The following is a 12,765-nucleotide window of genomic DNA, read 5'->3' on the forward strand; positions in this document are numbered from 1 at the left end:
GGAGACATTAGAACCTCTTGACCACGGTAGAGTTCAGACCGTATTTCTTAGGAACAAGGTCATTTCTCTTAGATAGCCACGATGCAATGTTTGGAATCGGGAAACTTAACACTGATGCTGCAGTGAATATTCACATTCCACTGGTTGTTCCCTCAAATGTCCTTTTTTGCTGTAATTTTTCCTGGTCCAAAATTCAATGTAGGACTCAGTTGTGACATCTTCAGTATCTTTTAATCTGAATAAGTCCTTCAGCCTTCTTTCAGTTTATTGACTTTAACATTTTTAAGGAGTGCAGGCCAATTAGTTTGTAAAATATCCTTCTATTTTGGTTTGCTTCATGCTCCGTAATAGTTAAGATTCAGATTAGGTATTTTGTCAGGAGGACTGTGGATGAGATGTATTGTTCTCCATGAAACATGATATTGCTTTCTCCTGACATTGTTGTTAATTTTGATCATTTGCTTAAAGTAGGTATTTACTAGAGTTCTCCACTGTGACATTAGGTAGTATAAGTTTTCCTTTTCTAAGAGTGTAACTTGCAGGAGTTGCTTTGGACACTGTGTAGATGTTCTGTTTTTCATCAACCCTTTACCCTCTAGTTTCAGCACCCATTGATTTCCTAACTCCACCATTCTTTGTATAGTTTTCAGTTGGTGTTTGAATATAAGAAATAACTTTCCCTTCTCCCTCTTCATTTGTTTACTTGTATCACTGTGGATTTGGGGGTCCTTAATTTAGCTAATAGGTTATAATCTGTTCCTATCATTATTAATTTTATTGTTTAGATCATCCCAGTTTAGGCTGCTAGGAGCACTTTCAAGGTGGTCCGTGTTTATCTGTTTATCTGTTTATCTGTTCCCATCATCCCCTGTGCACTTTCTTTCTTTCTTTTTTTTTGTAGAGACAGAGTCTCACTGTACCACCCTTACTGTGCCATGATGTCACACGGCTCACAGCAACCTCCAGCTCTTGGGCTCAGGCGATTCTCTTGCCTCAGCCTCCTGAGTAGCTGGGACTACAGGCGCCCACCACAAGGCCCGGCTATTTTTTTGTTGCAGTTTGGCCTGGGCTGGGTTTGAACCTGCCACCCTTGGCATATGGGGCCGTCGCCCTGCTCACTGAGCCACAGGCACCGCCCATCCCTGCGCACTTTCTTACTCTCCAGCTTACGATGTTTGAAGTTTCTGTTGTTACTTAATCACTGTTCCTGCCCTGGAATCAATCAGCTTCTTTTCCAGGGAGCCTCAGTTCCTTTTAATGGAGAATGGTGTTTAGAAACCTAAATTTGGGCTCTAGAACTGCTCAGTGCAGTTGGCATGTCGTTGCTTCTAGGTCTTCTTACTAAACAGAGTGAGAAAATGTGCGTGTGTTTATGTGTGTACACCTGTCTGTCCACCTACCAAAGGTAATGAGTTCACGTAGATACTCCCGTTCCAATCCAGTGCTGCGGTGCATGTTCGCTTCTTTTTCCAGACTTTAGCTCTCTTCTCCAAGAAAGCTCTGCTTTTCTCACTTATTTGTGTAAGCCTAGAGCATACTGCAAATAGTTTTAGAACTACTAACTCATCCTGTATGAAAACAAACCTATTTACTAGAGTTAATATTTGCTTCCAGATCTTTTTTTTTTTTTTTGAGGGAGATTTACTTACAGTACTGTATACATAGTTTAATTGTGATAAATGCATTCACTCACATGACCCCTGCCTTTATTGAAAGACTGACTATTTCCATCCCCAGAAAGTTCCCTCATGCTTCTTCCCATTTTCCTGTCCCAGAAGCAAGCTTTAAATTTTTTTTTCTGACTTTTAAAACAAAATTTATAGATCAATTAATTTTCTCTGTTTTAGAATTTCCTATGTATAGAATTATATACTCTTTTATATCCAGCATCTTTTGACCAGCAGGTTGTATAGTATTTTATCCCAGTCTATGGCTGGTCTGTATTTTTAACAGTGTCTTTGGATGTTCAGAAGTCCTAAGTTTTGATAATTTATAATTTTTTTCTTAACCGTGACTAAGACATCTTCTGCATGAAAGTTTTCTGTGAAGACAGTCTTTATATATTGTAGAAGCATTATAATTTTAGTCTTTACATTTAGTTTTATGATAATTCCTAATTTAATTCTTTATAAGGTGTGAGGTAACAGTTTCTATAGACCCCCTATCCCCTTACCCTACCCCCTGCACAATTTGGATATTAGTTTTTCCAGTATCATCTGCTGAAAAGACTTAAATTGACCAAGATTGATGTGGGCATGTTTCTGGACTGTTTTTTCTGTTCCATTGATTTAGTCTTATGCCAATGCCACACCATATTGATTAATATAGCTATATAATGAGTCTTGAAATTGGATAGTGTTAAGTCTTCAAATTTTATTCTTCTTTCTCAAGATGTTTTGGATATTCAAAGATTTTTATATTTCCATATATATTTTAGAATCAGCTTGTCATTTTCTTTAAAAACTCCTGCTGGGGTTACGATTCTAATTGCATTGAGTCTACAAATCAGTCTACTTAGTCTTCCAGTCCATGAGCTGAGTATATATTTCCATGTGCTTAGATCTTCTTTGATATCTCTCAGTAATAGTTCATAGTTTTTAGCACAGTGGTCTTGTACCTCTGCAGTCCCCATCCCCTAGGCTGTGGACTGGTACCAGTCCATGGCCTGTTAAGAACTGAGCTGCACTGCAGGAGATGAGTGGTGGGTGAGTGAGCAAAGCTTCATCTGTATTTACAGTTGTTCCTCATCACTGTCATCACCACCTGAGCTCCACCTCCTCTCAGTTCAGAGGCAGCATTAGATTCCTGTAAGAGCTTGAACCCTACTGTAAGCTGCTTCTGTGAGGGACCTAGGTTGTGCGCTGCTTGTACGAATCCAGTGCTTGATGATCTGGGGTGGAGTTGAGAAGATGGCGCCAGTGCTGGGACTATTGTGGGAAAACAAGCTCAGAGCTCCCACTGATTATGCATTATGATGAGTTTTATCATTATTTCATTATTTTGTTACAATGTAATAAAAATAGAAGTAAAGTGCACAATAAATTTAATGCACTTGAGTCATCCTGAAACCATCCCCATTCCTTTACTCCTGGTCTCTGAGAAAAATTGTCCTCCATAAAACTGGTCCCTGGAGCCAGAAAGATTGGGGACCACTACTATATGTTACTTATTCATTTATTTCTAAGTATTGATCTTTGAAGTTGTTGCAAATAGACTGGTTTTTAAAATTCTATTTTAGTATTGTGTGCTATGAGTATATAAGAATTTTATTGATTCTTATTTAATGACCTTCTGTTCTGTGGTCTTACTAAATTTACTTGTATGTTCTAGTGGTAACTTTGTAGAATTAGTCAATATTGGTAGGAAGTTTTGGCAGTTATATAATCTATTTTCCATTCACAGTAACTCCTTGGCAAAAAGTAGGATAAGTATTATTTCTTGCATGAAATTTTTGTATTTCTCTTCCCCCTTTGTAAGGTTTTAGAAAGTTAAATTTCAAAAATTTTCATAGAATTAACTTAGATTTGATACTTTGAAAAGCTCTTCGCTCATTGGTTTTTATAAAAAGCAATACAATTCTTTCTTTCTACTACTTTTTACAATATATTATGGTGGCAAATTAGGACACTTTGCCTTTCCTGGGTATTACATACCCCCAAAAGTTAATCAGTGTTCAGGCAATTTGCAGTCATTTAGATAAGGAAACAAGGTAAATGCAATCCACAATGATCTAGAAAGCAGGTATTAGGTCACTATTTTTTATTCTTTAAAATCAGGAGAAATCTCAATGATGGTGTAAACTTATTAGGCAAAATATTTCCTTATTTTTGCTCTTTAGTTTTTGTTCCGAATAGTGCCTCATTTGGTTTTTATGTAATTGAAGGGTGATGCACATAAATTGCTTTCATCCTGGAACACAATGATCTAGGATTTATTCAAAAGGCAAAATATCTTTCTTCTTGCTGTTCCATTTTAGCAGCTCCATTTGAACAGCTGGCAGAAAGTAGAGCTTCAGTTTATGTGCAGACACGAGAGACATACTGTCCCTCCCCCTCCATGTAGCATGTTTAACTAATTGCTTGGCCTGTTCTACACACTGACAATGGAAAGTGCATTAAAGACGTAGGTAAAAACCTTCTACAATGGGTGTTGATTCGCCCCCTCCTTCCATCGTGCCGCCTCCTTTCCTTTGCTACCCTCTGTTCCCTCTCTCCCCTCACAGTATTTCCTTCCCTTTCACCTTTCTTCCTTTCTTCTTGCTCCTGAGCTCCGTCTATGTCACAGTTAATGTTCTTGTTGCTGTGTATGTAGTAGAGAGGAAACCACCTGTGCCCTGTCCATTTTCAGTGCACATTGTAGTGGGGGAGATAGACAATAAAGAAATGAATGTGTGTGTGTGGTTGAGAGGTCAGAGCGAATGATAGTCACGGAAGTCCTCCTTCCTTCAGTATTTGAACTGAGCTGTCAAAGGCCAAAGGATCCAGGGAATGGGTATTGGAGGAAATAGGGATACAGTGGGGAAGAAGCTCGAGAAGGGAGTGAGGTTAGTGTTTGAGAAACCAAAATACCGAAATGTGGCCTACATGATGGGAGCTCGGGGAACACATTGTAGGGTGAGGCAGAAGAAATTGTGACTCGAGTGCAGGGGACATGGTGGGCTATGGTGACGAGCTCCAGTGTGAGTCCAAGCAATCAAAAGCTGGTGGTCCCATGTGGTATTTCATTTTGTCATTCCAAAAAACACCTCTAGTTTGATCAAAATGCCTGTTCAAATTCTCATTTTAATTTTCTCTTCCAAAAATAGAAAAAGAAATACATGAAGCAAAAGCTCACAAAATTGAAAAAAAAAAAAAAAGGAGCAAATCTGCAATTACAAATGGAAATTCCAACATTTTCTGTTGGTGATGGATGAGATAAATAGACACTGAGATGGATTCAGAGGATGCTCTTGAGGAACCGTATCAAACCAAGTTGGCACCAGATAGACCAAATTTTGGGAGTCAAAATCTAATTTCAGTACATTTAAAAGCATTGAAGTCACACGGAGGATGTCCTCTGACAAGATGAGTGTGTTTTCTGACCCCAACAAAGTTAAATAGAAATTAATATCTGAAAAATACTGGGGAAAAACTCCCAAAGTTTTGGGAATCAAACTACGCATTTCCAATGACTCTTGGGTCAAAGAAGAAATGAAAAGGGGAATTAGGAATCATTTTGAAGGGAATGACAGTGGAGACACAACTGTTATTCTCATTTGAACTGTGAATACTAATATGCCAATAGCTAGAGACTGGTGTCCTTCTTGTTCGTCTGTCCCTGGGTAGAGACTATACCCGCCTTGTTCGTCTGCCCCTGGGTAGAGACTGGTACCCGCCTTGTTCGTCTGCCCATGGGTAGAGACTGGTACCCGCCTTGTTCGTCTGCCCATGGGTAGAGAATGGTACCCGCCTTGTTCGTCCGCCCCCGGGTAGAGACTGGTACCCGCTTTGTTCGTCTGCCCCCGGGTAGAGACTGGTACCCGCCTTGTTCGTCTGCCCGTGGGTAGAGACTGGTACCTGCCTTGTTCGTCTGCCCCCGGGTAGAGACTGGTACCTGCCTTGTTCGTCTGTCCCTCGGTAGAGACTGGTAACCACCTTGATCGTCTGCCCCTGGGTAGAGACTGGTACCCGCCTTGATCGTCTGCCCCTGGGTAGAGACTGGTATCCTTCTTGTTCGTCTGCCGCTGGGTAGAGACTGGTGTCCTTCTTGTTCGTCTGTCCCTGGGTAGAGACTGGTGTCCTTCTTGTTCGTCTGCCGCTGTGTAGAGACTGGTGTCCTTCTTGTTCGTCTGCCGCTGTGTAGAGACTGGTGTCCTTCTTGTTCGTCTGCCCCTGGGTAGAGACTGGTGTCCTTCTTGTTCGTCTGCCCCTGGGTAGAGACTGGTATCCTTCTTGTTCGTCTGCCCCTGGGTAGAGACTGGTACCCGCCTTGTTCATCTGCCCCTGGGTAGAGACTGATATCCTTCTTTTCGTCTGGCCCTGGGTAGAGACTGTTGTCCTTCTTGTTCGTCTGTCCCTGCGTAGAGACTGGTATCCTTCTTGTTCGTCTGACCATGGGTAGAGACTGGTACCCTTGTTGTTCGTCTGCCCCTGGGTAGAGACTGGTGTCCTTCTTGTTCGTCTGCCCCTGGGTAGAGACTGGTATCCTTCTTGTTCGTCTGCCCCTGGGTAGAGACTGGTATCCTTCTTGTTCGTCTGCCCCTGGGTAGAGACTGGTATCCTTCTTGTTCGTCTGCCCCTGGGTAGAGACTGGTACCCGCCTTGTTCATCTGCCCCTGGGTAGAGACTGATATCCTTCTTGTTCGTCTGACCATGGGTAGAGACTGGTATCCTTCTTGTTCGTCTGCCCCTGGGTAGAGACTGGTACCCTTCTTGTTCGTCTGCCCCTGGGTAGAGACTGGTGTCCTTCTTGTTCGTCTGCCCCTGGGTAGAGACTGGTGTCCTTCTTGTTCGTCTGCCCCTGGGTAGAGACTGGTGTCCTTCTTGTTCGTCTGCCCCTGGGTAGAGACTGGTGTCCTTCTTGTTCGTCTGCCCCTGGGTAGAGACTGGTGTCCTTCTTGTTCGTCTCCCCCTGGGAAGAGACTGGTATCCTTCTTGTTCGTCTGTCCCCGGGTAGAGACTGGTATCCTTCTTGTTCGTCTGCCCCTGGGTAGAGACTGGTACCCGCCTTGTTCATCTGCCCCTGGGTAGAGACTGATATCCTTCTTTTCGTCTGGCCCTGGGTAGAGACTGTTGTCCTTCTTGTTCGTCTGTCCCTGCGTAGAGACTGGTATCCTTCTTGTTCGTCTGACCATGGGTAGAGACTGGTACCCTTCTTGTTCGTCTGCCCCTGGGTAGAGACTGTTGTCCTTCTTGTTCGTCTGCCCCTGGGTAGAGACTGGTGTCCTTCTTGTTCGTCTGCCCCTGGGTAGAGACTGGTGTCCTTCTTGTTCGTCTCCCCCTGGGTAGAGACTGGTATCCTTCTTGTTCGTCTGTCCCCGGGTAGAGACTGGTATCCTTCTTGTTCGTCTGCCCCTGGGTAGAGACTGGTACCCTTCTTGTTCGTCTGCCCCTGGGTAGAGACTGGTGTCCTTCTTGTTCGTCTGCCCCTGGGTAGAGACTGGTGTCTTTCTTGTTCGTCTCCCCCTGGGAAGAGACTGGTATCCTTCTTGTTCGTCTGTCCCCGGGTAGAGACTGGTATCCTTCTTGTTCGTCTGTCCCCGGGTAGAGACTGGTAACCTTCTTGTTCGTCTGCCCCTGGGTAGAGACTGGTGTCCTTCTTGTTCGTCTGCCCCTGGGTAGAGACTGGTATCCTTCTTGTTCGTCTGCCCCTGGGTAGAGACTGGTATCCTTCTTGTTCGTCTGCCCCTGGGTAGAGACTGGTATCCTTCTTGTTCGTCTGCCTCTGGGTAGAGACGGTACCCGCCTTGTTCATCTGCCCCTGGGTAGAGACTGATTGATATCCTTCTTTTCGTCTGGCCCTGGGTAGAGACTGTTGTCCTTCTTGTTCGTCTGTCCCTGCGTAGAGACTGGTATCCTTCTTGTTCGTCTGACCATGGGTAGAGACTGGTACCCTTCTTGTTCGTCTGCCCCTGGGTAGAGACTGGTGTCCTTCTTGTTCGTCTGCCCCTGGGTAGAGACTGGTGTCCTTCTTGTTCGTCTGCCCCTGGGTAGAGACTGGTGTCCTTCTTGTTCGTCTCCCCCTGGGAAGAGACTGGTATCCTTCTTGTTCGTCTGTCCCCGGGTAGAGACTGGTACCCTTCTTGTTCATCTGCCCCCGGGTAGAGACTGGTGTCCTTCTTGTTCGTCTGCCCCCTGGGTAGAGACTGGTGTCCTTCTTGTTCGTCTGCCCCTGGGTAGAGACTGGTACCCTTCTTGTTCGTCTGCCCCTGGGTAGAGACTGGTATCCTTCTTGTTCGTCTGCCCCTGGGTAGAGACTGGTATCCTTCTTGTTCGTCTGCCCCTGGGTAGAGACTGGTATCCTTCTTGTTCGTCTGCCCCTGGGTAGAGACTGGTATCCTTCTTGTTCGTCTGCCCCTGGGTAGAGACTGGTATCCTTCTTGTTCGTCTGCCCCTGGGTAGAGACTGGTATCCTTCTTGTTCGTCTGCCCCTGGGTAGAGACTGGTACCCGCCTTGTTCATCTGCCCCTGGGTAGAGACTGATATCCTTCTTTTCGTCTGGCCCTGGGTAGAGACTGTTGTCCTTCTTGTTCGTCTGTCCCTGCGTAGAGACTGGTATCCTTCTTGTTCGTCTGACCATGGGTAGAGACTGGTACCCTTCTTGTTCGTCTGCCCCTGGGTAGAGACTGGTGTCCTTCTTGTTCGTCTGCCCCTGGGTAGAGACTGGTGTCCTTCTTGTTCGTCTGCCCCTGGGTAGAGACTGGTGTCCTTCTTGTTCGTCTCCCCCTGGGAAGAGACTGGTATCCTTCTTGTTCGTCTGTCCCCGGGTAGAGACTGGTAACCTTCTTGTTCGTCTGCCCCTGGGTAGAGACTGGTATCCTTCTTGTTCGTCTGACCCTGGGTAGAGACTGGTATCCTTCTTGTTCGTCTGCCCCTGGGTAGAGACTGGTATCCTTCTCGTTCGTCTGCCCCTGGGTAGAGACTGGTATCTTTCTTGTTCGTCTGTCCCCGGGTAGAGACTGGTACCCTTCTTGTTCATCTGCCCCCGGGTAGAGACTGGTGTCCTTCTTGTTCGTCTGCCCCCTGGGTAGAGACTGGTGTCCTTCTTGTTCGTCTGCCCCTGGGTAGAGACTGGTATCTTTCTTGTTCGTCTGTCCCCGGGTAGAGACTGGTACCCTTCTTGTTCATCTGCCCCCGGGTAGAGACTGGTGTCCTTCTTGTTCGTCTGCCCCCTGGGTAGAGACTGGTGTCCTTCTTGTTCGTCTGCCCCTGGGTAGAGACTGGTATCCTTCTTGTTCGTCTGCCCCTGGGTAGAGACTGGTATCCTTCTTGTTCGTCTGCCCCTGGGTAGAGACTGGTATCCTTCTTGTTCGTCTGCCTCTGGGTAGAGACGGTACCCGCCTTGTTCATCTGCCCCTGGGTAGAGACTGATTGATATCCTTCTTTTCGTCTGGCCCTGGGTAGAGACTGTTGTCCTTCTTGTTCGTCTGTCCCTGCGTAGAGACTGGTATCCTTCTTGTTCGTCTGACCATGGGTAGAGACTGGTACCCTTCTTGTTCGTCTGCCCCTGGGTAGAGACTGGTGTCCTTCTTGTTCGTCTGCCCCTGGGTAGAGACTGGTGTCCTTCTTGTTCGTCTGCCCCTGGGTAGAGACTGGTGTCCTTCTTGTTCGTCTCCCCCTGGGAAGAGACTGGTATCCTTCTTGTTCGTCTGTCCCCGGGTAGAGACTGGTACCCTTCTTGTTCATCTGCCCCCGGGTAGAGACTGGTGTCCTTCTTGTTCGTCTGCCCCCTGGGTAGAGACTGGTGTCCTTCTTGTTCGTCTGCCCCTGGGTAGAGACTGGTACCCTTCTTGTTCGTCTGCCCCTGGGTAGAGACTGGTATCCTTCTTGTTCGTCTGCCCCTGGGTAGAGACTGGTATCCTTCTTGTTCGTCTGCCCCTGGGTAGAGACTGGTATCCTTCTTGTTCGTCTGCCCCTGGGTAGAGACTGGTATCCTTCTTGTTCGTCTGCCCCTGGGTAGAGACTGGTATCCTTCTTGTTCGTCTGCCCCTGGGTAGAGACTGGTATCCTTCTTGTTCGTCTGCCCCTGGGTAGAGACTGGTACCCGCCTTGTTCATCTGCCCCTGGGTAGAGACTGATATCCTTCTTTTCGTCTGGCCCTGGGTAGAGACTGTTGTCCTTCTTGTTCGTCTGTCCCTGCGTAGAGACTGGTATCCTTCTTGTTCGTCTGACCATGGGTAGAGACTGGTACCCTTCTTGTTCGTCTGCCCCTGGGTAGAGACTGGTGTCCTTCTTGTTCGTCTGCCCCTGGGTAGAGACTGGTGTCCTTCTTGTTCGTCTGCCCCTGGGTAGAGACTGGTGTCCTTCTTGTTCGTCTCCCCCTGGGAAGAGACTGGTATCCTTCTTGTTCGTCTGTCCCCGGGTAGAGACTGGTAACCTTCTTGTTCGTCTGCCCCTGGGTAGAGACTGGTATCCTTCTTGTTCGTCTGACCCTGGGTAGAGACTGGTATCCTTCTTGTTCGTCTGCCCCTGGGTAGAGACTGGTATCCTTCTCGTTCGTCTGCCCCTGGGTAGAGACTGGTATCTTTCTTGTTCGTCTGTCCCCGGGTAGAGACTGGTACCCTTCTTGTTCATCTGCCCCCGGGTAGAGACTGGTGTCCTTCTTGTTCGTCTGCCCCCTGGGTAGAGACTGGTGTCCTTCTTGTTCGTCTGCCCCTGGGTAGAGACTGGTATCTTTCTTGTTCGTCTGTCCCCGGGTAGAGACTGGTACCCTTCTTGTTCATCTGCCCCCGGGTAGAGACTGGTGTCCTTCTTGTTCGTCTGCCCCCTGGGTAGAGACTGGTGTCCTTCTTGTTCGTCTGCCCCTGGGTAGAGACTGGTATCCTTCTTGTTCGTCTGCCCCGGGTAGAGACTGGTATCCTTCTTGTTCGTCTGCCTCTGGGTAGAGACTGGTATCCTTCTTGTTCATCTGCCCCTGGGTAGATACTTGTATCTTTCTTGTTCGTCTGCCCCTGGGTAGAGACTGGTATCCTTCTTGTTCATCTGCCCCGACCCTGGTGAAGTCTGGCCTAGGCTACTTAGCTTACTAGCCTTAACCATTTTCTTCTAGTTTAAACCAACAAGCATTTACCATTTTTAAAGGTCAGGTTCCTCCCTGAATTCCTGGGGAACTTATGAAGGAGTAACTTAGTAGTTCAAGATTGTTAAGCTAATGTTAGTTATAATCTTGTCGAAGCTGCTCCTTTTTCTCAGTCCCACCAGGGGAATTCTGGTCCACCACCTCCCCACATTTTCGACTTTTTGTGAGTTTCTTCAATTCCCTTCTAGCACTTTTTAATTGTTTTGACTTTTTGGAGTTTTATAATCTGCAAGTATCTCCTGTCTGTCTGGTATCTACTTGTTCTGCTGAAGTTCATTTGCTCATGTATGTTTGCCTGGTATTAAACTGGGAACTGGCTTTTCAAGTGGGGTGGGAGTCTTGTTAATCATTAATTTGAGGGGGGTAAATGTTTTGAGAGAGACTTGTTGGAAAGAAACTGTATAGATAAACATTTGTCCAACATTTATTGACCTCCTGCTGTGTCCTGGGCACTGTGAAATAGAAGCCGTCTTACTAGAGTGGACTTCAGAGCAAAGGTGGCTCGTATATCCAATTCTGAAGGCCAGGTTAGGTAGGAGTTTTCGAGATGTAGAGAGAGGATGGTGGTTTAGGCATAAGGTACTGATTGCTTATAGGTGAGCATGGATTTGTAAAGACACAAAGAATGAGGTGGGAAAGGGCAATCTGCTCTGGCACTACGTATTTGGTGGAGAGTTGAAAGTAGTGAATGGTGAGAAAAGGCCTAGAAACGTTGTGAAAGTTCTGTCTTTTCTGTCTTTTAGGCCTGTATCTAAAGGCATAATGTTTATCAGCTTCCTGGCAACTCTTACCAACATTTCCATGCTACCTGTATCTCTAATTTCTTCGGTTATTATTTTGCCCATGTAGTGATTTCTGGCTCCCAGCGGTGGTGACCACTAGCCCAGGAATTCTTAGGAAGTGGGAGGGGTGTATGAATGGAACCCTGAAGCAAGGGGCCAGGTATGTGGCACTCTTTTACCTGAAGTATTTTCTTCTAGGTTGTAATTAGTGTCTTGAAATCCCTCTCTATATTTTTTAAAGATAGGGAAGGAAAAGATAATATGTAAACACATTAATTTGAAAACATTCTGTAGGATATAATTTTAATTTATTGCCACCCTGAATCTTTTTTTATTCTTTTCCTTTAGGTTTCTTGCTATTTAAAGATTTTTGTTTGAATGAAATTAATGAAGCTGTACCTCAGCTGAAGTTTTATGAAGAGGTAAGAAGTAACCATTTTACTGATGCTTTTATTTCAAAAGCATATTTAAACTGTAAAAAAATATTAAGACTAGTAAATGTCTTACAAATGTTTAGACATTCATTGAAAGTAATTAGTAGTGCAAAATATAGCATTACATTTATTAGGGATGCTAACAACATTTATCAAAAGCTGGCCATGTTGTAAAAATCATGTCCTTAAAGGCTTCAGCATGCCATTGAAGCAGCAAGGAGCAGTTGGACTAAAATTTCAGGGAAGGAAGAATCATTTGGTGGTACCCTGAGGATTTCCAGCTGTTCTGTTTTCTGTGGCAGCATGCTGAATCTGGAGATGGGAGTTGAGGCAGGGGACTGCTACTGGGGTTGGAAGGGAAACTACCCAGGGTCTTCTGGTCATACTTGAGTGACAAATTAGAGAGACTTAGTGGGGGATGTGGAGACACTCAAATACACGATGAATTTTCCCCACAAGGCATTTGGAGGTTGGAGCAGGGCTGAAGAGAGCCAGAAGCTTCTGGAAGGCACATTGGCATCTCCCACAGCCTCACAGTGCTTAGGAAACATGGACTTGTGAGGGCAGGAGACAAAACTCCAGAGGGACTGGCCTGGAGCACTAAAGATCTACAGCTGCTTTTTACCTGGGGCAGCTATTGATTCCAGGAGCAGTAGACGAGTGAGAACCTAAGCTTGACTGCTTCTGGAAGGCGGAAAAGACAGAAGAGGTTTCTGAGGCTACAAATGGGACTGGAGGGACCCCAGATATGCTAAAGAGGCATGTCCTCTCTA

The 12,765-nt window shown here is 45.8% G+C and overlaps 1 protein-coding gene across 12 annotated transcripts in view; it reads left to right on the forward strand.

Moving 5' to 3' along the window:
- Window positions 1–12,765, forward strand: part of GRK3 (G protein-coupled receptor kinase 3) — a 180,581-nt gene that overhangs the window by 84,414 nt on the left and 83,402 nt on the right. For 7 of the 12 annotated variants that reach the window (XR_008379552.1, XR_008379553.1, XR_008379551.1 and 4 more), the window contains exon 3: window positions 11,907–11,980. Coding sequence is in view for 4 of the 12 variants with exons in the window: in XM_053588388.1 (XP_053444363.1) it covers window positions 11,907–11,980 (74 nt within the window). In the remaining 8 variants the exon portion in view is untranslated. The other 5 variants (XM_053588391.1, XM_053588393.1, XM_053588394.1 and 2 more) reach the window with 5 other exon arrangements.

The sequence above is a fragment of the Nycticebus coucang genome, chromosome 4 (assembly GCF_027406575.1).
Source record: "Nycticebus coucang isolate mNycCou1 chromosome 4, mNycCou1.pri, whole genome shotgun sequence".
Taxonomy (NCBI): Eukaryota; Metazoa; Chordata; class Mammalia; order Primates; family Lorisidae; genus Nycticebus; species Nycticebus coucang.